This window comes from Gopherus evgoodei, chromosome 4 (assembly GCF_007399415.2).
Source record: "Gopherus evgoodei ecotype Sinaloan lineage chromosome 4, rGopEvg1_v1.p, whole genome shotgun sequence".
In the NCBI taxonomy this organism is placed as follows: domain Eukaryota; kingdom Metazoa; phylum Chordata; order Testudines; family Testudinidae; genus Gopherus; species Gopherus evgoodei.
The window spans coordinates 133,580,737-133,605,731 of record NC_044325.1 but is presented as its reverse complement, the minus strand read 5'-3'; the positions used below and the strand labels follow the sequence as shown (position 1 = coordinate 133,605,731).

At 56.2% G+C, this 24,995-nt stretch overlaps 1 protein-coding gene across 1 annotated transcript; it reads left to right on the top strand.

The window, feature by feature from the left end:
• Positions 1 to 290: 290 nt before the first annotated feature.
• Positions 291 to 24,375, top strand: LOC115651260 (receptor-type tyrosine-protein phosphatase V-like; the record flags this gene model as incomplete). The annotated part of the gene is made up of 22 exons (XM_030562197.1): positions 291 to 345; positions 565 to 699; positions 805 to 1,015; positions 1,478 to 1,545; positions 2,716 to 2,842; positions 3,171 to 3,218; positions 4,443 to 4,536; positions 5,287 to 5,377; positions 7,962 to 8,038; positions 9,538 to 9,672; positions 10,288 to 10,410; positions 11,276 to 11,436; positions 11,950 to 12,085; positions 13,006 to 13,085; positions 13,602 to 13,689; positions 14,405 to 14,495; positions 15,593 to 15,669; positions 16,155 to 16,289; positions 18,000 to 18,122; positions 18,881 to 19,038; positions 19,613 to 19,748; positions 22,761 to 24,375. Coding segments are annotated over 22 exons (2,409 nt in total), but the record flags the coding sequence as incomplete, so codon positions are not given.
• Between the last annotated feature and the right edge of the window lie 620 nt (positions 24,376 to 24,995).

Here is a 24,995-nt window from a genome sequence, read left to right as displayed (position 1 = left end):
GTTTGGGGCTGGAAATGCCCCCACCCCGTGTGGGGTCTGCCTCGCTCAGGGTGTCTTCTTTCTCAGCGCCTGACCCAGTGGAAGATCTGCAGTGCCAGCCTGACTCCAAGGGCTTTTCCCTGAGCTGGACCTTTCCCCCTGGAGATGTGGAGGCCTGTGAGCTGGCGGCAGAGAGGCTGTCCGGGGGGCCCCCTCAGGCTGAGGCTCGGGTGATCGCTCCTGGGAGCAAGACCAGCCTGTGGGGTTTGGAGCCAGACTCTTCGTACCGAATCAGTGTGAGCGCAGTGGGCAGGAACGAGCTGAGGAGCCGGGCCGTGACTCTGGTCTGCAACACGTCAGCAGAGGGTAGGTCTCCCCATGGCCCCCGGGAAGAGCTGCCAGATTGGGTTTGCTGGTTAGCTAGCAGGCCCTATTCCAGAGATCAGAGCCCCTGAATGTGAAGTGGAGGCTGGAGCTTGGGACTGGTTTGTAGCGAAGCTGCTGGACGGGCTGTGGGGCGGAACTGCTCAGGACCAAGCCAAGCTCCAGTCCTAACCCCCCGGACTGGCTGGGTTTCCATTTCAGTCCTGCCTCCGCTGGTACGAGCAGACGTCCCGCGAGTCGAGCCTGGCTCCAGAGTGCTCCTCTCCCCCGACACATTCAGCGAGGAGAACGGCCGGATCGAGTACTACGCCGTCATCGTCACCAGCAACGAGTCATGTGAGTGCCCACTTCTCGCCCGCGGCAGCTCCACTGAGACCCGTGGCCACAGTTCCCTGCCGAGGCACAGGGACTGCTGCTGATACGCTTGTGTCTTAACTCCAGTGTCGAGGCCCACCCAGGAAACTGTGTCCAGCACCTGGTATGATCACTATTACGGACAGGAGGACTCCTACATGGCTGTGCTGCTCCCCAATCCTTTCCATCCAGACAAGAGGAGCACTCCCCAAACCTGGTCGGTGCCGGTAGGAACGGACGAGTGTGGCCAGTCCCGGGAGATCTGCAATGGGAAGCTGAAGGCAAACGCTCAGTACAGGTGGGGACCCCTGGTCTGGTGTATGCTGGCAGACAAGTGGGGGTGAAGGGGGAAAGAGAGCATGGCTATTTGGTGAGAACGGGGCTGCAGCTCCCTTGCACCCCAAACACATACTCCAAGGGGGCCTCAGTGGGACCAAGATGACTGCTCTGGGTGGTGCTCTGAGGAAAAGGCTGGGAAATGTACGGATGTCCAGAAACCTTCCCCACCCTCTCACATTTCAAAATTCCCTGTAGGAAAATCAGACTTTTCTGAGGGGAAAATATCACAAACCAGCTCCCATGTTGCCTTCCTGGCACCCATCTCCCCAGCTGGCCCAGACAAGCACCATCTCATTGCTGGTTTCCATTTCCCCAGCACCACGTTCTTTCTGTATGGGGCTGGAAATCCAGTGGCAGGGTCAGGCCAGTCCTGTTTTCTCTGAGTGGCTGGGACTAACCTCTGGTCTTGGCCTTGCCATAGGTTCAGCATTGCTGCTTTCACCAAATACGACCTGGTGGATCCTTCTGTGTCCTTCACGGCATTTTCAGGTAAGGCTGTTCCTCATGCTGCTTCAGCAGTGGTATTACTAGCTATCCCCTCTAGCTGTCTCTGCTAGGGGAGTTCCTTAATTGCTGCTAATGGGGGGGCAGAAAATCTCAGAAAGGAGTCTCATAAGTATAGATTACATTTAATAGTAATACCTAGTGCTTGCTTGTCATCCATGGATCTCAAAGCGCCTCACAGCCTTTACTGTATTGAGCCTCACACCCTGTTGTAAGGCATGGCAGGGCAGGGCAAGCAAACCCATTACACACATGGGAAACTGAGGCACAGAGCAGCTGAGGCAGGTGTTCTCAAACTGGGAGTTGGGACCCCTCAGGGGGTCACAGGGTTGTTACCTGGGGGGGGGGTTTCAAGCTGTCAGCCTTCACCTCAAATCCCGCTTTGCCTCCAGCATTTATAATGGTGTTAATTTATATTTAAAAAGTGTTTTTAATTTATTAGGGGGTCACACTCAGATGCTTGCTATGTGAAAGGGGTCACCAGTACAAAAGCTTTTGAACCACTGAGATAAGGGATTTGCCCAAGTCTGCACGGGAAGTCAGTGACAGGGCCAGGACTTGCACCCAGGTCTGCCAAGTCTTCAGTTAGGGCCCAGGGCCGGCTTTAGGCCAATTCCACCAATTCCCCCGAATTGGGCCCCACGCCTAAGAGGGCCCCGCGCCCAGTGAGAATCTCTTCCCTGGCTAGAGGCACCTTTTTAATTTTTACTCACCTGGTGGCGCTCCGGGTCTTCAGCAGCACTTCAGTGGTGGGTCCTTCGCTTGTTCTGGGTCTTCGGCGGCGGGTCCTTCAGTGCCGCTGAAGATCTGGAGCGAGTGAAGGACCTGCCGCCGAAGTGCTGCCAAAGACTCGGAGAACCACCCGGTGAGTACAAGCCCCACATGGTTTTTTTATGTGTTTTTTTTTTTTTGTCTTCCCTGCCGGGGCCCCATCGAAACTGTTCGAATTGGGCGCCGCACTTCCTAAAGCCGTCCCTGTTAGGGCCCTAACCACTTAGTTCTCCTTCCCCTGTGATCCCAATGTCTGATTATCCTGGCTGCGAAGCAGAGTGGGTGACTTGCAGCAGGAGTGTCTGGGTCAGTTTGTGGAGCCCGGCGGGATCTTTTGGAATGCACAGTATAAATGCAAAGAATCTCCATGGTCTTTGCCTTTAGCGGCTGGAGCTGGCGCAGACCCCAGTCCTGTTACCGTGCCAGTCGTGGCTGGGATTGTTGCAGGCTTTCTCCTGACACTCGGTGCGATTTTCGGATGGGTCTACTGGAAGCGGGTCCGATCGAAAAGGTAAGGGAGGCCCGTCTGCCAAGGGATGAAATCCAGGATGGGCCTGGGAAGTGGTAGGAAAAGCCGCTGAGAGCGAAGACAATGCAATTGGTGTTAACTGAACAAGGAGGTGACCGACAGCAGATGTATTTCAAAAGGGATGGCCAGGTCCAGCATAGCAAGTGTGAGCTGTTGGGTGTGATGAATCCACTGAAAAGTTCCCTGAGTCATCTGTGTAAGCGGGAGGGAGCCATGCCCTCTCACAGACCCTTCCTGCTGCTAAATAGGGCACTTGGCCCCGGCCTCAGTGCTGCCAGGACGGGTGACATCCCCTGTGCTTTCCTTTCAGAACCAAGAAGAGTAACTTATCGCAAGAAATGACCACATACAGCTTGAGGTGAGTATGCTGCTCCCAAAGCTGGGTGTCTGGGACTCAGGGGGTCTCCTTGCCTACCCACATGCTAGCACTCCACAATAGACCACAAAGAGAGCATGGGAAAGAGGAGATTAAGGGGGGATATGATAGAGGTATATAAAATCATGAGTGACATGGAGAAAGTGGATAAGGAAAAGTTATTTACTTATTCCCATAATATAAGGACTAGGGGTCACCAAATGAAATTAATAGGCTGCAGGTTTAAAACAAATAAAAGGAAGTTCTTCACACAGCACACAGTCAACTTGTGGAACTCCTTGCCTGAGGAGGTTGTGAAGGCTAGGACTATAACGGTGTTTAAAAGAGAACTGGATAAATTCATGGTGGTGAAGTCCATAAATGGGTATTAGCCAGAATGGGTAAGGAATGGTGTCCCTAGCCTCTATTTGTCAGAGGATGGAGATGGATGGCAGGAGAGAGATCACTTGATCATTGCCTGTTAGGTTCACTCCCTCTGGGGGCACCTGGCATTGGCCACTGTCAGTAGAGACAGCAAAGAGTCCTATGACACCGGACTCTTTGCTGCTTTTACAGATCCAGGCTAACACGGCTACCCCTCTGATACTTGTCAGTAGAGAGATATTGGGCTAGATGGACCTTTGGTCTGACCCGGTACGGCCGTTCTTATGTTCTTATGGAGTAGGCTGTTCCAGAACCCAGGCCCCTGCCAATCTGGTCCATCGGGTCTTTTTTTAAAGTGCCAGCAGGTTCCATGCCGCTCACCTGCTAACCCTTCGTTATCTAAGTCACTGGTAGCTGTACTGCCAAGCCCCAGCCGCCTCTGGGCAGATTCCCGTGTAGCCAAGTTCTGTCACAGCCTTCATTGCCCTGAAATGCATCCAGTGCTTAGTAAACCAGTGCGCTAACACAGAGCGAAGGCCAGGCCCCTCCATGGACTGGGGTCTCTGCGGCTGGAGCTGGCGCAGACCCCAGTCCTGTTACCGTGGGGTAACGGTAACAGGAGGTGGGACAGGCCAACTGCCACCATTCTGTGGACGTCCCAGTGTAAGACGGCACAGAGGACCGAGGTGTCACAGGTGATTAGGTTTGGGGTTCAGAGATTCTAAGGCCAGATCATCTGGACTGATCTCCTGCATAACCCAGGCCATAGGACTCCCTTGAAATAATTCCTCTCTGGGGCGGCATTTTCTCCCATCGCCAAGGGCACAATTTTATCTCCTGCAGAAATGTCCACCGGCCGATGCCCATCCAGAGCTTCAAGCAGTATTACGAGGCGAAGACAGCAAATGCCAACCACGGCTTCTTCCAGGACTTTGCGGTGAGTGTTGCATGCAAGGAGAACGTGCTCCTGGGGACCCCGGCAGTGTCACGTGGACGTTAGGGAAATCACCAAGCTCTTTTGCATTCGCTGGGTACAATTGTACATCGAAGGGGGTGGGGAGGGGATGTAGCAGGAAAAGCAGCCATGTCTACACTGCAAATGGAGGTCTGATTGTAGCGTGGCTTGGCATGCCTGCCCCAGCTCTGTTCTAGCTAGTGTAGGTAACAACAGTAGTGAAGGTGTGGTGGCCTGGGCTGGCAACTGGAGAACAAGCCTGCTGGGTAGTGTGTGTGTACACTTGGGTCAGCAGCCCGTGTGGCCTCGTCTACACTGCCACAGTTACCGGTGCCACCTCCATTGCCCCCGAGTCTGATGCACAAAGTCACAGGTGCTGGGCCACTTTTACAGGAAGTTCTGACCAAGGCTGCCCTCTGGAGTCCCAGGAGCTGGGGGATTTGTCACTGAACTCTCCTGAGTGGGTCTTTGGCCTAGTTCTCCTCTGCCCCTCCTGGGCTGTACCCTGGGGGGTTTTCATCAGGCTGCTCCTGATCCATGTCGCTGTGAAAGCCAAATGTGGCCCTAGGAGCTCAAACAATCTCTGCCTCTCAAACACCATGGAGACCCATTGGCTGTGTGTGGCAAGCTGGGGCTGCGGAGATTCTTGCTGGGGGGCTTCCCGGCTGGTCCTCCCCACCCCAGCCCATCTGTCCCAGAGAGGCTCACTGGGTTTCTCCTTGTGCCCTGCAGGAGCTGAAGGAGGTAGGGAAGGAGCAGCCTAAGGTGGAAGCGGAACTTCCAGCTAACGTGTCCAAGAACAGATACCCCCATGTGCTGCCCTGTAAGTTCAGGGGCCCAGCCCCTATGTCTCCCTCCTGCCCCTTCTGCTCTTCCCTGGCACCTTCCATCCCAGGATCTTGGAGGGATGCTAGCCAAGCCCCCACCTCAGAGGCAGGGGGGTTATCATCATCTTGCCACACCCAGGGACACCAAAGGCACAGAAAGCTTCAGAAGCCATTTCCAGAGTGGTCAAATGTGTGAGGCAGCATGGCCTATTGGATAAAGCAGGGTCATGTCATCTCCCATGCCTCAATTTCCCCATCTGTAAGTTGGGGATAATGGTGGTGAGTGGTGCTGGTAAAAAGGCGCTATTTAAAAGATAGAGTTTATAATTTTGGGTGCCAAGTTGAGACACCCAGGACCTGGTTTTCAGAGGTGTTGAGCCCCTACAGATCCCTTTGGTTTGCTGGAGCTCTGGGTGCTCAGCCTCTCTGAGAATCAGGCCTGGTTACGACGTCTCTGGTGGAGTACCCACAATCACTGATCACTGACATTCCCACAGTTATTCCCGAGGTGGCCTGGTGAGACAGGGCAGGGCTGGGTCTCCCATCCCATCTCAGATCTCACTGATGCTTTTAACTTGAATGGCCCCCTTTCTTAGTCCCCTCCTCCTTCCAGTGACCCCCAAGTTTTGACCATGGCATAAGGCACAGAACAGCAGGGGCAGTGGAGTTGTCATTTGCCGGCAGGGGGAGCTGCAAGCAACAGGGGGCTGCTCCCTGACCCCTCCAGCCTCCCATCACTTGTTTTGTCCCCGAACTATTCCTGGGTAGTGGGGGAGCTCAGGGCAGACTCCCACCCCAGCCCTTTGAGGCATACTACCCCATGGGAGGCTGAGAAGAGCTCCAGGCCAGGGCCAGCTCCCATCTCACCTTGTGTCCATGTCATTAACACTGACACACACAGCCCAGTGTGCCAGGGGAGAGGAGGAGAGAGGGGTGTTGTGAAATTTTTCAGGGTGCCCAGGACTGTGAGTCTCCTTGTTACCCCCAGCTTCCAGTATGAGGGAGTCTTGTTTGGACTTAACTGGGTGTAAGCTCCCTAGCACCACCAAAGCTCTCTCCTCTGGGGTCTGCCAGCCCTGACTCTGCCTTGCAGGTTAACAGGTGCACCCCAGTCTCCGGGCCCCTTTGAAACATTTCCCTGTAGTGCCCAGCCCTTATCTACTGAACATTCATAGAATCACCAGGTCTGCTGTCCCCAAGGGAACAGTGCGCACCCCAGCTTGTGTGATTCAGTGCAGCATCAGCACCTAGCTCAGTATCACAGCAGAGATACACCACTAGTGCAAACAAGGATACGTGTATTACCAAAGACTCAAGATTCAAGGGATAGTGAGTAACAATAAGGGAAACAAAAGGTGACATATAAAACAAAATCATCACACGCTTTCTAGCGACTAAATTTAATGAACAGACTCACCTCCTGTCTGATGAAGTGTGTATCACTCAAAGCCTTCTGCAAGTGTCTTCAATCCAGGCTGGTTGTGATCCCGTTTTCATGAATGTAAACACGCTGCCCTTTTACGTCCTAGGGGCAGGATGATGGGGTCTTTGTTCCCCAAAAATAGTCCAGCGAACCTTTGAAGTGTATCTCCAGATAAGGTTCTCTTCCCCTGCTGTGTTTCTCTACCTGTTTGTTGCTTTCTGACATTCAGGCAATTCTTCATCTGCGTTCAGCTTAGACAGGCTCATTGTGAATGAGACAATACTTAATGTACATTTCAACAAGGGGCAGAAGACAAAATATCCCTTGTCTGACAGGATGCCTGGGTCTCCACCTCTGCTGTGATACAGACTCTAAGAACATATGTGCAGTAGACCTACATAAGTCCTTACCTAGTATCTGAGCATACATTTCACAGCAGTAACAATGACCAGTGTCATCCTGCTTTCATTTAAATCCTCACATGACCAGAAGGTCCATAGCAGAATCAGGACAGTCCAGTAGCCCCCTTGCCAGTGGACACTGAGGGGTTCTTGGGTCTCAGGTGCACAGACCTGGGAGAGACTGGGTCAGGCCTCTTCCCGAGCTCGTTGGTCACTGCTGAGTGCACCGCCCCACACTGGCTCCATTGCTTCTACAGCTGAACATTACGCATGATCTCACTTTCCCATGAGTCTATGAGACCCAGCGACCCCTGGGGTGTCCCCTTTCAGACCCATGAACCAGAATGGCCCCATGGAGGTACTCCTCCTCCCTGTCTTGCTGGGCATGATTTGCCTCTTGAAAGGTGTGATGGCCCCTCTCCAGCATCTCAGCAGCACTGGCCATCTCACACCAGGCATGGAACAGGTATCAGATGAGTTTTGAAGGACAGGCAAAGGGACCTGGGTGGGAAGAGCCTAACCCAGCCCACAGGCCTGGCAGAGCCTCCTGGGTAAAGCAAGGGGTGTAGGCCAAAGGGGCCTGGGCTTGCCTCCTGCCTGCCACACGGGTTCCGACCTCCTTGTGCCCAGCTGGAAAAGGAGAAGGACCCAAGAAAGCAGCAGAGCATGCTGCCCCTGAGCCAGGCTCCCCGGAGGACTGGGGTCTGACTCAGCGAGGTGCAGCGCAGGGAGTGATCATTGTTTGGTTTCTTGCAGATGACCACTCAAGAGTCAGGCTGAGCCTGCTGAGGGAGGAGCCCCACTCTGACTACATCAACGCCAACTACGTCCCCGTGAGTGCCTGCTTGCCTTCCCCACCACAGCCCCCCGGGAACTCCCACACACAAGGGGGCATAGCTGGAACATGCAGGGGGCTCGGTCACAAGAGGGTCTTGGTCCCATTAACATCTGGGGCTGGCTGGCAGATGGCACTGGAGCTGGTGCAAGTGGAAAGTGTTGGAGATGGGGGACTGGCGCAGCCGGGCTGGCTGTGGCCTGGCGTCTGTGAAGTGTGTGTTCATGTGTGTGGCCCCGCGTGTGTGCATGAGGGCATGGTCACAGCTGCTGCTCTGCCGATTAACGATACTCTCACTCTCAGCCTCTCTGATCTGAGCATCTGAGAATACTCTCACTCTCAGCACGACCTGATCTGTCTGTCTCCTCTTTCTCCTCCTAATCTGTACAGCTGCACTTGACTGATGCTGGACCTGGTCCCCTATCCCCCATCCAGGGGACTGCCCCAGGTAATGGACAGGGGGCACCCAGCATGCCCGGGAGCGTGTGGGCCTATGTATGCGTGTTGCATGTGTGTGTCAAAGGCAGTAAACAGGAATGGCCAGACTGGATCAGAACCAGGGTCCATCTAGTCATCTCTTCTCTCCAATGGCAACCGCAGCAGCTGCTTTAGAGGAAGGTGCAAGGACCCCATGAGTCTGGGGTCAGATCTTCTCGCAGGGACACACTGGGGGCTCGAGAGGGGTTCAGGAGCGTAATCTCTCTCATGACAGTGAGGGGAAAACACACTCTTCCAGGGCATCCTATAATAACCCCCAGCTGCCATCTGCTGCCCAGGGAGTGTGCCAGTCCTGACACCAATGCTGAGGTCAATGGGCACCTGGCCCTCTCCTGGAGAGACCCGACAGGTCATAGAATCATAGACTTTAAGGTCAGAAGGGACCATTATGATCATACAGTCTGACCTGCACAACGCAGGCCACAGAATCTCACCCACCCATTCCTGTATCAAACTTGTGTCTGAGCCATTGAACTCCTCAAATCATAGTTTAAAGACTTCAAGGTGCAGAGAATATTCCAGCAAGTGACCCATGCCCCATGCTGCAGAGGAAGGTGAAAAAACCCCAGGGCTTCTGCCAATCTGCCTTGGAGGAAAATTCCTTCCCGACCCCAAATATGGCAATCAGTTAAACCCTGAGCATGTGGGCAAGACTCACCAGCCAGACACCTAGGAAAGAATTCTCTGTGGTAACTCAGATCCCACCCCATCTAAATCCCATCACAAGCCATTGGGCATATTTATTGCTAGTAGTCAAAGACTAATTAATTACCAAAATTAGGCTATCCCATCATACCATCCCCTCCATAAACTTATCAAGCTTAGTCTTGAAGCCAGATATGTCTTTTTGCCTGCACTACTCCCTTGGAAGGCTGTTCCAGAATTTCACTCCTCTGATGGTTAGAAACCTTCATCTAATTTTAAGTCTACTCATCCCCAAATCTGGGGTCTCACAGCCTCTGGCCCGGGCTGACTCTGGCTGTCTGGTCTCTGCCCCAGGGCTACGCCTCCTCACAGGAGTTCATCGTCACCCAAGGGCCACTGAAGAAAACCATTGAGGATTTCTGGAGGCTGGTGTGGGAGCAGAGCGTCTGCAACATCATCATGCTGACAGTGGGCATGGAGAACGGACGGGTAGGGCTGGTGCCTGGCGCGCACTGCTGGTGCAAGGAGGGGTCTGGCCCACAGCCAGATGCAAATTCGGCTCCATTCATGCAGCCGTGCTGGGCCCAGAAATGTAATAACAAGAGGCCTGTAGGGCAGGGTGAAGGGGCAGTGGCAGTGCTGGATGTGTGGGCACCCTGCCAGGAGACGTCTGTCTCCACTAGGTATTTCTAGAGTGCCCATTACCTAATATCTAGGTGCAAACAATAACTTAACTGTGAGACGAGCACTGTGCATGGGCACTAATGAACCCACACAGCTCTTTGGCATGGAGGACGCTGGCCCTGGCCCCATCCTACCAAAGACGAAACTGAGGCACAGTGCGGGGAAGCAAGCTGCCCAAAGACACACAGTGGGGAGCAGACGCCAAACCACTAGCCCATGCTGCATTTGCCTCCATGCCCAGGTTCTGCTCCCCCTGTGGAAGACGAGATGTGGCCCAAAGCCCCAGCCTGGAGTTGGAGCATGCTGAGCTGGGGAGTTTCAGCCAGGCCCATTTCTCCACTGGCTGCTGCTATCTTGTGTGGGCACCAGTCCCTCTCCCTGTGCTGGTTTCCCTGTCCCCACGCCCTGCCTTCCCTCCAGGTGCTGTGTGATCACTACTGGCCCTCAGAGTTGTCTCCGGTCTCCTACGGACACATCTGCGTGGACCTGCTCTCCCAGGGCAGCGCTGACGAGTGGACCACGCGCACGTTCAAGCTCTGGCACGTGAGTGAGCAGCTGAGAGGAGCCCAGAGCCGGCCCCTGCTGAGGGCACTGCCGTGGGGGCATCTCGCTGGGGGAGGTGTCCTGGGGGCAGCTGCCGTTGCGCCTCTGGCCAGCTGGGTCCCAACGAGGCCAGTGAAATGGGTCGGTCCACACCAGGACTCACCTTGAGGATTGTCAATAACCCACAGCTACCAGGGCAGGCAGCACATGGGTTCCCGGCATTTCATCCCCCTCCCATTTGCCATCAGCCCCACCCTGTTTCCTGTTCCCATTCTGGGGTGCTGTGCATGGCCCAGGGTTGGTTGTTTCCAGATGCTAAATCGCCTTAAAGGCAGCATTGTGCTGATGCATGTGCTCCGTGCCCCCACCAGCTGGTATCCAGGCCGCCTCCCACGTGGCTCCCCCAGGACTGACCTTGCTGCAGGGCAGCGTGTTGGCAGAGCCACATGGCACAGCCTGCCCAGGCAGTCGCATGCTGTGGAGATGGCCACAGGACAGGGCGCTGAACAGAACAGAGCGGGACCTGGCTCTGGCCAGGAGCGTCAGTCCCCTGATCTCTCAGACATCAGTGTCTCGTCCATGCTATGTTTGCTCAGTGCTGATATAACCAATGCCCAGAGCTGGCTAGGGAGTGTCTGGGAATCCCGGAGATCCAGGGTCCAGGTCTGACTGAGGGTCTCCGGGATGCAGCCCTAGCGTCACTCTCTCCAGGTTCTGGTAGCTGATTCCAGCCCCTGGAGGTAACTCAGGGAGCTGTAGTGAACAGACCCTGGGCTCCAGAAATGCCTGGGAACATTCCCCATGAATAGCCCCATTGAGACTCTGGCTTCACCGAGCACTAACGCCGAGTCACCGTCTATGACAGGAGGACCTACGGGAGGAGAGACATGTGACCCACCTGCACTACACGGCGTGGCCTGACCACGGCATTCCTGAATCCACAGCTTCCCTGATGGCCTTCCTGGACCTGGCCCGAGGGCACATGCAGAAGGCCAAGGGTTCTGGGCCAACGCTAGTGCACTGCAGGTGAGGCCCTGCCAATTAGGGGCTGCTGGAGAAGGGGAGTCTTTCCCTGAGAAGGGAGATGACCTGGGAGATTGGGTCCCTTCTTGTATGTGGGGGCTGGAGCCCCGGGGCAGTGAGAGCCCTGGGGATGGCCCAGTCTGGAGAGGCAGCTCCCAGCTGACGGTGAGTGAGGGGCACTGCCCCTTCCCTATCCACTTGAGCACTGGAGACTATGGAGATGCTTCCCCACCTTCCAGTGCAGCTCTGGGGCTATCTCCCCAGCCCCACAACCCCCCTCTCCCAGGGCAGCTCCTGGGCCCCACAACTCCCACAGCTCCCCCCACACCCTGGGACAGCTCCTCAGCCCCACAACCCCACAGCTCCTCCAGGACAGGAGCCTGTGCTGCAGGCTGATGGCCATCTCCTCCCACCCCACCCACCCACCTACTAGGGCTGCCTGCTGGGGGGCAGTGGAACCTTAGGGCTGGAGGGAGACCTGCCCATATTAACCCCTTGCTGTGTGTGCTGTTGCAGTGCGGGGGTGGGCCGCAGCGGCACCTTCATCGCCTTGGACCGGCTGCTGCAGCAGCTGAAGCAGGAGAAGGTGGTGGACGTGTTCAATACCATTTACACCATGCGGATGAGCCGCTACTCAATGATTCAGACGTTGGTGAGGCCCTGGACCTTTTCCCTTCAACCCTGCTGCCAAATCAGCAGAGCTCGGAGGGAGCCCAGAGCTCGGCTAGCCCTCCCACCCCTAGGCACAACAGCCAGCTCCTGATATCCCAGAGCTGTTCCCCACTGGCCGCAGGATGGTGCTGCCTGGGCCCCTGCCCCAGTGCCCCGAGCAGGGCTCAGATGTGCCCCTGTTAGAGCTGTCCTCCCCTGCCATCTGCCAGCAACCATGTGCCCGGCCAGACCTCCAGCAGGAACACATGGCTCTTTGGGGCCAAGGGCCTTCCCGGAATTCAGTGCGAGCAGGCCGGGAGCGCCAGACCGGGGGAGCATCGTAGCCAACAGCACCCAGAGACAGGATGAGCTGGGGAGGCCCGGGTGGTAGCTAGCGGGGTGGGGAGGGGGGCGTAATCAAAAGAAGAGTGGCCTGAGCCTATCCCAAAACAACTCGGGAGGCCCCAGGTGTGAGTGGCTCCACGCTTCCCTGTGCACATCCCGAGGAGCAACAAGCTGCACAGGGCGCCCGTGAGTTGCAGCCCAGAGGTCTGCTGATCCAAGTCACTGGACCCTTGTAGCACACCCGGACATGCAGCCACAGCAGGAGCCAGGGATGAGCTGCCGGGGGCTGATCATGGCCAGCAGGAGCCTCCTTAGAAAGGCTGCCTGTGGGCGCTGGGTAACCGGGAGAGGATCCCCCGGAGCATGGTGAAAACGCCGGCCAAAGAGGGAGACTAACTTATCCAAGCCACCCCAGCAAGGCAGTGGCAGAGTTGGCCAGCGCTCCTGACTCATTGCACAAGGCTGTGCTCTGCCCAGTAGGCAGTGCTTCCCTTCACGCCAGCGTAGCCCCACTCTATGTGGTGTCGTGGTTTGGGTGGGCTCGCTTTGCACTGACCAACTGCCCTTATCTTCCAGGGCCAATATGTTTTCCTGCACAGCTGCATTCTGGAGAAGATCACAGAGGAGCTGCTCTTGGGCCAGTCTGGGACGGAGATGTAAGCCACCAAGCCCACCTAGCCCATCCCAAACGTGTGGGCACTTGGGTTCACAGCCTCAGACTCCGATCCAGACCCAGGCCTGGGCTTTGGCTCCAGGCAATAGGGACTCTGAAATCCCAGCAAGATGGCCCATTCCCTGCACTGAGGCAGGGCCAAAGTCTGGCCTCAGTCCTTTCCTTCCAAGGTGGGGAGCCCCACACCCCTCCATAGCACCATTCCTGCACTGATACTGCAGGGGCCTAACGCTTCCTGGGCAGCCTCTGTGGGGCTCACCCCCCAAGGCAGTGAGCTCTGCTACTGGGTCTCCCACCCTCAGCAGAGATGTAGCCCCCAGGCCAGCAGGCCGACCTTGGGATGTTCTCTCCAGCTGGCCGGTGGCTGGCTGCTCCCATGGAACTAGCAGGGTCAGGCCAGGGAGGGGGATCACCCTGTCGACCGAGTGGCCTAGCTCTTTGGGAGATGTGGGTGCACAGGGGTTTATTAACCCTCCACCTCCACCCATTGTTTTCCCAGCTCCTGCCCGATCCCTCTCAAAAGCTTCCTGCAGCACCATGCGCAGAAATCGGCCAAGTCCAATGCGGGCTTCCTGCGGGAGTATGAGGTAGGAGCGCCCGGAGCAGCGCCCTGCTAGAGAGCACAGACGCCAGCTCCCCCCTATGTGCTAGGGGTGAAGGGAGTGTTAGCGGCTGGGCCAGACACACAAGTACACACACACACACCCCACGAGTAGCTCCTGCTCAGTCAAGCGCCCACCAGATCTTACTATTGTGGAGATGGCTGGTGCTGGGGGCACCCATTTCCATGGCAATGCCACCAGGCCTGGGACATCCCTCCAGCTGGAGGTTGGCTGGTGCTGCTTCCCTCCTGATCCTCCTGCAGAGCAGACACAGCCGGGACATCCAGCACTCCCTGAGACTCCTCAGGGCCCTGTGCAGGGTCAGGATCCACACAGGGAATCAGGAATGGGGGGCAGGCAGAGGTGCTGCACTCCTCGGGTATTCCCCATGGCTGCTGCACCAAATCTCCTAGCCAAGCAAACCTAGCAGGCACGTGCTGCACAGCTTGGCAGCAGCCCCAATGGGGAAACTGAGGCACGGGGCTGGTTCCCTGAGCTGGGGTGTGGATGAAAGCTTTCCCTGGGAGCTCTGCCCTTTATGCTGAGTTCACCCCATGCTGTCTTCCGGGGCAGGGCATCCCACAGGAGCCATCCGCCCAGTCCCTGCGTGCTCCCACCACCCCCGTCGCCCTGGCGGGGCATAGCCAGGAAAGGCCTTGATCTCTCCCCCTCCCTCCCTCTCTCTTCTTCCCTGTGGCAGATCCTCCTAGAGGTTGCGAAGGACAAAGCCAGCTCTGCAGCGCCATCTGCAGGCATCCAGGAGAGCCGCCCTGGCTCCAGCATTCTCCCATGTAAGTGCCACTGATGCCTCTCTGTCCCCAGGGCTGGCACCAGCTCTGTGTGTGGGGTAGCAGGGAGCAGCAGCAGGGCTGGACTTGCAGCCTCAGGATCAGGGGAGCTTGTCGAAATGGGGCCCTCTCTAGCATCTCCAGGCTTATCTCCTCCCCACAGCCTTGTGGCAGAAAGTTCCCAAAGCAAGACCTGGCCACAGATGAAGTGTGGATGGAAGCAAATGGACTGGGGCTGGAATGGGGTTATGTGCAGGTGGAGGGCACGCGTCCCAGGCTGAGAGTAAGGGCAGAGGGATTGAGGGTGTCACGGAGTCCCTGGGCAATTCTCTGGAACTGCTCCCCACAAAGCCAGTCAGGACTTTGGGGACCCTCCTCTCCCTTGGAGCAGACTGTCTTCAGGGCAAGAAGCTCACATGGCTTCACCTCCTGGGTCTGACCTTGGAGCATTCAGCATATGTCCCTCCGTGCGCTTCCCACAGCGAGTCCACCCAGGCGGGGTCCTGGGGAAGCCAGAGGGTCCTGCACCCCTGCTTCACTTCGCAGTCAGATGTGACTCTTAGCCAGTCAGTAAAACAGAAGTTTAATAGATGTCAGGAACACGGTCTAAAACAGAGCTTTTAAGTACAGAGAACTGGACCCCTTAGCTGAGTACATTTTGGGGCCCAGCAGCCAGACACCGACGTCTGCCCTCACTCTGTTCCCAGCCAGCTCCCAACTGAAACCCCCTCCAGCCCCTCCTTTCTGGACTTTGTCTCTTTCGCGGGCGAGGAGGTCACCTGATCTCTTTGTTCTCCCACACCTTTAGCATCCCCTTGCAGTGTCGAAGGGCCCGGGCCATTAGTTGCCAGGAGACAGAGTGTCAGGCAGAAACTCAGGCACCCACACAGTATTCAGAGGAGACATTAAGAACAGCCCCACTTTGTCACAGAGGGAGAGACCCAGTGCAGGAGTGACAGGCCTTACGCAGCTATGGCCCAGGCTGGCAGGGAGTCTGGGCCGGAGTCAGAAGGCTGGTCTCCTCGCGTGGGGCTGGGTGTGCTGAGCTGGGCCAGGCGGAACCAGCTCCCCCAGTCCCTCATGCTTGGCCTGTTTGACAGATGACCGCTCCAGAGTGAAATTTTCGCCTCTGGAACAAGGCCCCTTCTCGGATCTCAGCCAGACCTGGCTCCTCCCGGTGAGTTGCCTCACCTTGATCCCCTTGGAAGCGAACTCCCTCACCTCCCTGCCTGGCCTCCTGGTCCTCTACCCACCCTGATCCCCTGGGGAGTAGAACTCTCCCCCTCCCTCTGGTGCGCCGAGGCTCCCTGCCCCCATGGGGAGCAGCACTTGCCTGTCTGTGGCCTGTTCCTCCATAGTCATCCTCCTCCCGCTGCACTTGTTGCCGCCAGGAGCACTGACCCGGGCACTCCTGGTGAAGGAATCGCGGTGTAGGGCTGAACTCCGACTGTTCCCTTCGCTCTGGCTCAGTCCCTGTCCCGGGCCCTCTCCCTGCTTGGCTGTCTAACGCTTTCTCTCCTCTCTTTGCTTCCAAAACTGCTAGACCTCCCTCCTTTTCCTGCCCTCTGGCTCTGCCCTCTCGGCTGTCCTAAGGCAGGGAGCCCATGCTCTCTTCTGCTCCCTCCTTGGGATAGGTGAGTAAGACTCTGGTTCTTCACACAGGGCTGCAATTCAACCAGGGACTATCTGGCTGTGCAAGGACCCGACAAGGTGACCATGGAGGAATTCTGGCGCTTGGTGTGGGACCATGGCGTCCACACCATAGTCACCCTGCTGCCAAGCCAGGAGAAGGGCCAGGTAAGATGCAGGTGCTGCATGGTTAACAAGAGAGCTGGACGGTCTCTTTAGATGAGGTGATGGCTACAGCCGGTTGAAAAAATGGAGGGTTTTCTACAGGCAACCTCAATTTTTTTTGGCAGAAATTTGAATACTGAAAAATTTTGGCCAAACCCTGAAATATTTCAATTTGGAAATTCACCTGCCACAGTACCTTTTGGGAGCTGTAGTTTGTCTGCCTCGAGTCTCCATTCTCCTGCATGGACAGGGCCTGCAGTCAGACTACATCTCCCATGATGCACCACAATATCCCCTAGTGGAGAGAGGAGGCCATGCATCATGGGAGATGTAGTCTGATCAGGGAACCTTGCCCAGGTACAACGATAGGGCCACCAGGCAACCGAACTACACTGCCATCAGGCACCACGGCAATATTTCCAAGTGGAAAGAGTTTGGGTTTCAGGTGTTCCGTTGTCGACAAACCAACAGAAGCGCTCACAGGGGCAGGCAGGCATGCTGAAGGAAAAGCTGGTCAAAAATCAATTTTTCCATCAAAAAGCAGTTTTGATAGAAAATTTCCCACCACCTTTGCTACCACCATGTGGTCTGAGGAGGAGGGTGCCCACGCGGGGCCTGGCACTGCTCCCCTCACTGACCTGCTGAGTCTGGCATCATGGGCATCTCATTGTTCTGCTCTCTGCCAGTGGGGAAGAGACATGCTGACCCCCGGAGTAAATGGGCTGGAGCTACCTCGGGTGTGGTTTGTGATATTGCCCTGGTAGGAGCTGACCAAGGGGAGTGGGGGCTCCTTGAACCTCCCTCCCCAAGCCGTGCTGCATTTCCTGTGCGGTCTCTATGGTACTGTGCTGTCACACAAACGCAGGTTTGTCCCACCAGCCTCTGCTACCGTTTCCCGAAGCTTTGGGCCAGACTTGGAAACTCCGTGTGTGGAGCAGTCTGTGGTCCAAGTTAGGACCCCACTCCCCTGATGTGCATGAGGGATGCCTGGCTCCATGGCACCACAGGGGCCATGTGCATTATTGTAGGGGCAGCTTGCTCCCTCCCGTCACCAACCCTTTGTAACATTTGAGGTAAAAACCAAAATGAGTCCCAACTCTGGAAGCATTAAATAGCCCACGTGGTCCCCTGGGGAAATAGACACCAGCTGTTTAGTGGGGCAGCACCTAGAGAAGCCAGATGGAGACCTCTGGTTTTACAGGGAACAGCAGTCCAGGATAGATCTCTCTCCATTGATCTCTGCTCCTGAGGAGGGGGAGCCGCCATCCAAGACCTCAGCTGCTGCCCCTCGTTCTGGGCTCCCAAAGGCAACTTCCCAGAAGGCCAAAGAACATGAGGAATTTGCATAAAACCCAGTGGGTCACAGTTACCCTTCACTCCTCATGCTGGAGGTGCAGCCCCAGAGACTACAAGCCCCAGCATGCAATGCAGCCTGATGGCTCAGCTGTGGTGGAACATTGCAGGCTGGGACTTGTAGTCCCATTGTGCTGGTGCACTGTATTAAAGGTGAAGGTGGCTGCAATCAGCAACGATCTTTCCAACATACGGGTGGGCTGTCGGCTTCCGGGAGGATGGCCACATGGCCCTTTGCTGGGCAGTTTCACCTTGACGCCAGCTGTGCCCTTGGGCCAGCACCTGTGAGCAGTGTCAAGTGGGGGCTGATCCGAAATGAGGCCACCAGGAGCTTGATGCACCAGTCGCTGTTGTTTGCAGGTCCTGAGTGAGGCATGTTGGCCCCTGGAGGGCAGCCCAGTCTACACAGAGATGTTAACCATCCAGCGGGGCCCGGAGAAGCATGTCTCGGGATGGAGGTGCATTCAGCTCAAACTGAAACATGTATGTGCCTCTGAGGGACGGGGAGCTGGTTTTTCGAGCTCCCCCCAGTCCCTGGGGGGGACTCATTCCCATTCCCAGACCATGCTGGAGTCTCAGCCCAGGACTGGAATGACCCAGAGGCTGTAGCCAGGACAGAAGGGTATTGGTGGAGTGGGGTGGATTATGGGGCTGGAATAGCAGAGGAACAGTAGGACAGGAATGCTGAGGGGCATCAGCAGAGCTGGTGAGGAGCTCAGGTCTGGGACTGTCCATAGACCAGGTGCAGCAGGGGCACGGACAGGGTGCTTACCCCAACCTGGCCACTCCCTGCTGATGTACCTCAGCCCTGCCCTACAGGCACCACCTGCAGACATTTCCAACTTCGCTGGCCCGTTGCCTTCTTGAGAGCCAGTGTGGTGGTGGTCTGGGAGACACGGGCCCCTGGGACCTTGACTGAGAACTGCTAACTCATCACACAGATGCCGCTGGATGCAGTGTGAGGGCTGGAGCAGAGCCACTGACCTAGGGAGAACAGCTCTGCCTTTAACGCCACTTTCTTCCTGTCCCTCTGTCTGCTACCATTGCAGCACCCCACCGCTGGGCACTGCTGACCCAGCATAGACGGACTGGGTGATGGAGCACTATAGGACCCAATGCATCACTATGGGCCAGAGGCTAGGAAGCAGGGCTCTCCCTATTCCCCTGGTGTCCAGGCCTGTCCTGTCATATGCACGTGCCCCCTTCCTCCATAACCACAGCAGCTCTCTCTGTCTTGCCAGGAGAAGAAAGTGAAGGAGAGGCAGGTGCAGCGATTCCTGTATCCTCTGTGGGGATGCCAGCAGCAGCCAGATGTCCAGCTGCTGGTGGAGTTCCTCGCCGCAGTTAGACGGTGCATGCCGCACAGAAAGCGAGCTGGCCCCCTGCTCCTGCACTGCAGGTACGGTCACGAGACTCCCTCTTCCATGTCCTCATGAGTCCCCCGGGGCCAGAACCCCCTGGATGAACATCCCTGTGGGAGAGCCAACTGCAGGGCTGGGCCAGTCACGAGGCAGCCTGGGGCTGACCAGATGACCTGACAGTTCTCCCCTGCTGGTCTCCAGGGAGACATAAGGACCTGAGGTCCCTCCAGGGCCAGACTAGGGCTCTGTTGCTGACAGCCAGTGTATGTAGCCCCATTGGGGAAGCCAGCGTGGGGCTGTGAGACGCGGTGCTGGCCAGAGAGCCTGGTTCGGGTCGCAGTCTCAGATAACCAGTCATGAACACCCAGCGTGCCCAGATGCCCTGGTTTCCTTAGTGCTCATTCAGAGGCCAGGCCAGCTTCCTGGCCCTGCCTGGGCATTGTCTCTGTAAATGTCCCTCTCTCCAGGGGGTCCGTGCCCTGCCCTGCCAGGGAGATGGGCTCCATAATTATCCAGGCCTTGCCCGTCTCCTATGTCTGTGCCTGTGCCGTGAGTTGCGTGGTGGGTGGCAGAAGGTTTGATGGTTCTCCCTCCATCGGCTGCCCCTTCCAGCAGTGGCATTGGCCAGATGGGGATGCTGATCACCCTGGATTGCCTGCTGCACCAGATGAAAGCGGAGCGAAGTGTGGATGTCTATGGAGTCACCCTCAGGCTGATGAGAAGCTGCTGCCTCATGACCCCGACGCCGGTAGGTGGTGAGGAGGGAGGGCGTCTGGGCCAGGTGTACCCTAGGAAAGCAATGGCCAGGTGCAGAACAGAGGCCCGGAGCTGGGTGCAATAAGGGAGAGCTTCTCAGAACAGACCCAGGGATGCCTGAATTCTCTGTCAGCCTCCTCTCTCCTCAAGCAGCTTCTGCCCACCCAGCCTTGGCCCCGACTGAGCTCGCCAAGGCAGGTATCCTGCTCTGAGCCCGACAAGCAGCGTGATTCTTTAGCCCGGGCTCTGTGCCCATCTCTCCGTGCCCTACCAGGGGACATTCGGGGGGCAGGGGAGCAGCTCATGGCGGGGGGTCACTCCATCTGCACCAAGCCCAGCTGGGAGCTCAGGGGAAGGACTCTCAGGCCCAGATCCTCAATGGCATTTAGGCACCTAATCCCACTGATTGCAATGGGAGTTAGGCGCCTAAAAACTTCAGAGGATCAGGGTGAATGCCTTCGGTGTTAAGGTTAAAGCCAGCAGCTTCCACTCAGCCCAGACCCAGGAAACAACCAGGCAGCGCTGAAAATGAAACCCTCACAGTCCTAGCCCCCTGCTCGCCCTTCCATCCTGGACAGCCAGGGCATGGACCCCTACTTTGTTCCCATGTGGGCAAATCCCCTGCCGCGTCCCCCTCAGGATCTGGGCACTGAAAACCACAGGCCCTGGTACACCTGGGTACTGGACGTCTCCTGAGTTGTTGTGTGTCACCTTCTCTTATAGATAGTTTCTTACACCGTGCTCATTCCTGCAGTGTCTGAGGGTCTGGCTGCACTGTGGCCAGGAACGTGCATCCCAGCCCAGGTGGACAGACACGTGCTAACATGGGTGGTGGCTTGGGCTTGCCACCTGAGTCCGTAGCTATCGAGTCAGGTGGGTTTGCGCTTGGGTGGCTAGACCAAGCCACTGCCAGCGCCGTGTCCATGCTGCTATTTTTAGTGTGATAGCTCAAAGCTAGCATGCGTCTGTCACTCCCAGCTGCAGTGTAGACATACCCTGAGTGCCAATCTGAGCCTTCCCGACCTGTGCCCTGTAGCCAGAGCACCAACGGGAGACACCCAGCTCGCCTGAAGGTCAGGGTGAGGAGTCCAAAGGGCCATCAGAGGCACCTCTGCCTGCATTCCAATGGCAGATTGAGTAGAGGCTGCATTTGGAGCGGCGCAAACACATCGCGCCACTAGATGGTACTGTGACACCAGCCTCAGGAGACCAATAGACGTGCTTTTGGACACGGGTTTGAAGTTAATTCGTTTATTTCACAGAAGCCTTTAGAGATGAGCTCCCTCACATTCCCGGTCCCACTGATAATCAGAATCCTTCTGTAACGTCCCGGCTGCCAAGCACCCTGCAAACAGCCAATCAGTTCATGAATTAATCCGAGCCCCGTGGGCCCTGGGAGCTGGAGGAGAGCTCACACACGGGGTTCTCTTATATACACACCCCCTGCCCCTCCCAGCCGCTGCCCAGCTGGGCAAGGAAAGGGCCAGTAGGACCTGAGCCCGCCAGACCACACATGGGGGCGGAAACACAGGGCTCACCCGTGGCTGTGGATCTAGACCAGGCTGCTCTTATCTTGCATGGTTCCCTGGGTGAAACTGTAACTTTGGTGCCACCATGGCCAAGCTGCAGTTGAACTGTGAGGTGGTCAGTTCTCCTGGAGGCCATTAACCAACAGGAAAGCCTGAGGACTCTTCCTGCTACACATCCCCACTCCAGATCCTGCAAAGGGTCTCTCCATGTCTGAATCACTTGTATTTACTCCCCCAGGCGCATCATTAGACCAGAACCCAGTCCCATTAGCTGTTCTGCAGTGTAACTGTAACTGCTATCTGGCCTGACTTTGATACAGACTCCTCCCAAGGAGAGTATCCAAACACCAGCAGGGCCAGCACAGGGCAGTTAATGCTGCTGGGTTCTGAAATTCCCCATATTCCAGGAATTCAGGAATGGAATTTACCATCTTTGAAAAGAGGAACAAAGAGGACACAAGGAATTATGGACCACTTAGCCTAATTTTGGTTCCTGGAAAGATACTGGAACAAATGATTAAACAGTCAGTTTGTAAGCACCTATGGGATAACAGAGTTATAAGGAATAGCCAGTATGGATTTGTCAAGAACAAATCATGACAAGCCAACCTAATTTCCTTCTTTGACAGGATTACTGACCTAGTGGATGTGTGGAAGCAATAGATATGAGATCTTGATTTTACTAAGGTTTTTAACACAGTCCCACTTGACAGATAATTGGCTCTGTGGATGAGGGGAAAGCAGTGGACATGTTATTCCTTGACTTTAGCAAAGCTTTTGATATGGTCTCCCACAGTATTCTTGCTGGCAAGTTAAAGAAGTATGGCCTGGATGAATGGACTGGAATGGGTTACCTAGGGAGGTGGTGGGATCTCCTTCCTTGGAGGTTTTTAAGGTCAGGCTTTTGACAAAGCCCTGGCTGGGATGATTTAGTTGGTGTTGGTCCTGCTTTGAGCAGGGGGTTGGACTAGATGACCTCCTGAGGTCCCTTCCAACCCTGATAGTCTATGATTCTGTGACAGTCTCATAAGCAAACTAGAGAAATGTGTCATAAGATGGGTGCAAACTGATTGAAAGACTGTGCTCAAAGAGTGGTTATCAATGGTTTGCTGTCCAGCTGGAAAGGGCTATCTAGTGGGGTCCGTCCTAGGTCTGGTACTACTCAATATTTTCATTAATGACTTGAACAGGCTCCCAAGGGAGGCTGTGGAATCCTCGTCACTGGGGGTTTTTAAGAGCAGGCTGGACGCACACCTGTCAAGGTGGTCCAGGTCTTTCCACAGTGCAGGGGGCTGGACTTGGTGACCTCTTGAGGTCTCATCCTGTTTCTATGACCTGGTTATATTAAATGGAGTGACTGCAGAACCACAGTGTCATGACAGTCAGTGGGCTTGACTGGTGTCTCTGAGGCAGGGTCAAGCCCCCTGGCCTAGAATTACTCTCTGAACACCTCTCTGTCTCCTGCCTCCTTTCAGGATCAGTACGTGTTCTTGTACACATGCATCCGGGACATCCTCACCCAGAGACAGCCCTAGGAAGAGCACAGCAGCTCCTGCCCCCGGGAGAGCCTGGCACTAGGGGCAGGCTGAAGAGAGCGCATCACAGGGCTGTTTGCACAAACCTGACTGAAGCTCCCTCCGGAGAGAAGGGGACCCACCTGGGCCAGAGACACCAGTCAGTTCCCCACCCCTTGAGGCCAACTCAGATGAGGAGCTAAGGCTGGGTAGGCCTGCATCAGCGGTTCAGAATCTCGGACTTTCCTGGTCTCTTTTCCCAGGACGTGGTGGGAGAGCCTATTGCACATGCATTGTCTGCACCAGCCTCCCGCAAGGAGTGCCCTTCTGTCGTCCACAGGGCTGCAGCCCACTCAGCCTGCAAGCACCCAGCGCGGGGCATAGGAACCTGTCCAGGATTCAAAGCATTAAGCGGGGCTGCATCCCTGCTGCCTGGGATTCCTGGGACTCTGGAAGGTCTATGAATCCAGTCGCCGTAGCACTTGCTCTGGGATCCTGCCGGCCTCCGTACTGACCTCCCTCCCCCACTGAGTACAGGACAGAATACATGGGGTGCTATTCCTGCCGCGCCTGGCTCAGAGCTGGTGCATCCTACTGAGCAGGCTGCTGGGTGATGCTTATTTCTGTCCAGCAGGAGGTCTGGGAGGCCCAGGCGCTACGCACTGCTTCTCAGAGCGTCGAGCGGATGCTCCGGGTGTGCTAGTGCCTTTGGGAGACTCTGTGACCCAGGGCAGAGGACCAAGGGGAACAGGGGTGTCTCTCAATAAATGGATCACCAAGCAATGTGTCTGAACAATAGAGAAAACAGCCCTAGAAGCAGTGTCCTCTAACGAACAGTAGCTTTTACCGCACACCCTGGCCTGGCCTGCAACCTTCCAGCCAGCTGGACTGGAGGGCACCATCCCCAAAGGGCAGCCGTGCACACCCGCCGGGAGCACCCCGTTCGGCTGACTTCCAAGAGCTGCCCCTTCGTGCCGGCTGTCCCATCGCATTCAGAGCCCGATACCTCGGCCCCAAGAGCTGAGTCCCAACTGCTAGAGCAGCAGACCTCTGCAGACCCTCAGGACAACCCTCACATGAGACTCTCGCCTCTCCTAGCTGGGAGAAAAGGGGCCAGACTCCTTCCTCCCAACAGCATCATGTCACCCCGCATTTATGCAGAGCCTGTGAGCAGGGGCCAGGGCACGACAGCAAAACCAAGAATAACAATCAAATGAGAAGACTCTTACTGGCCAGTCACTCTCCATATAACCCTGTCTCTAAGGCCTGCCAGTTTATGTGGGGGAAAAACATTATCCACTAATTTGGCCTCAGCACACTGCTACCCTCTACCGGGAGAGCATGTGTATCAGCCATGTCCTCCAGTGGTTGCGCTAGAGGAGCTGTCTCTTCATCCCACTGAGACGTGGGGTTACAGCAACATACCACCCCCGCAATGGGACCTTAACTCTGGCCCCTGGAGCTGGCAATACCCCCACAGAGTGCCAGTATCGGGGGGGGGGGTGCCATAGGAAATAGGAAGAACGACAGAGAGGTTTGTCTTGATTCCAATTTGCAGCATGGACCTGCACACACACAGTTGCATTCGCTGGGGCTGGCACCACTGGGTAACCTGACCTGAGCGTAAATGAAGTTTTTGGACAATATACTTGCCTGTTTTTTGTTGTTGTTGTTTTTATTTTAACCCTCAGCACGTCCTCGTCCCACAGCCCAGCTGCCCCTCCACTGCCTCTGGCTCCTTGGCAGTGACAAAGCCAACCCCAGCAGGCACTGGCTGAGTGTTAGCGCTGTCACTGCCCCGTGTCCTCTCCTTGTGTCCTGTCTCTGCTATGCTCCCCAGCCCTCTGTCCTACGGAGGAGTGGGCATCAGCGGGGGCCCCACAGGCTGAGCTGCTGGGCAGTGCAGGGAGTCAGTGGGGGCATGTTTTGGAAGGAGGGTATAGATATAAGGGATGATTTGGGGGCAGAGCTAAAACCTCCTTTGAGCCTCCTCCCTGGCCCTCCTGCAGTGTGTGACCTCCCCTTTCCCCTAGGAGCAGCAGCATCATGGGGACAGGGAGCCTAGAGCCCTTCCCCATAGCTGGAGGCAGCAAGGGGGATGAGGGGAGCAGGGGAGGGAAGGATGCTCCTTCCGTGGCCTGGTGGAGCAGCCATGGGGAGGAGTTGTGGAGAATGGGGGTATCTGTAGGGAAGGGA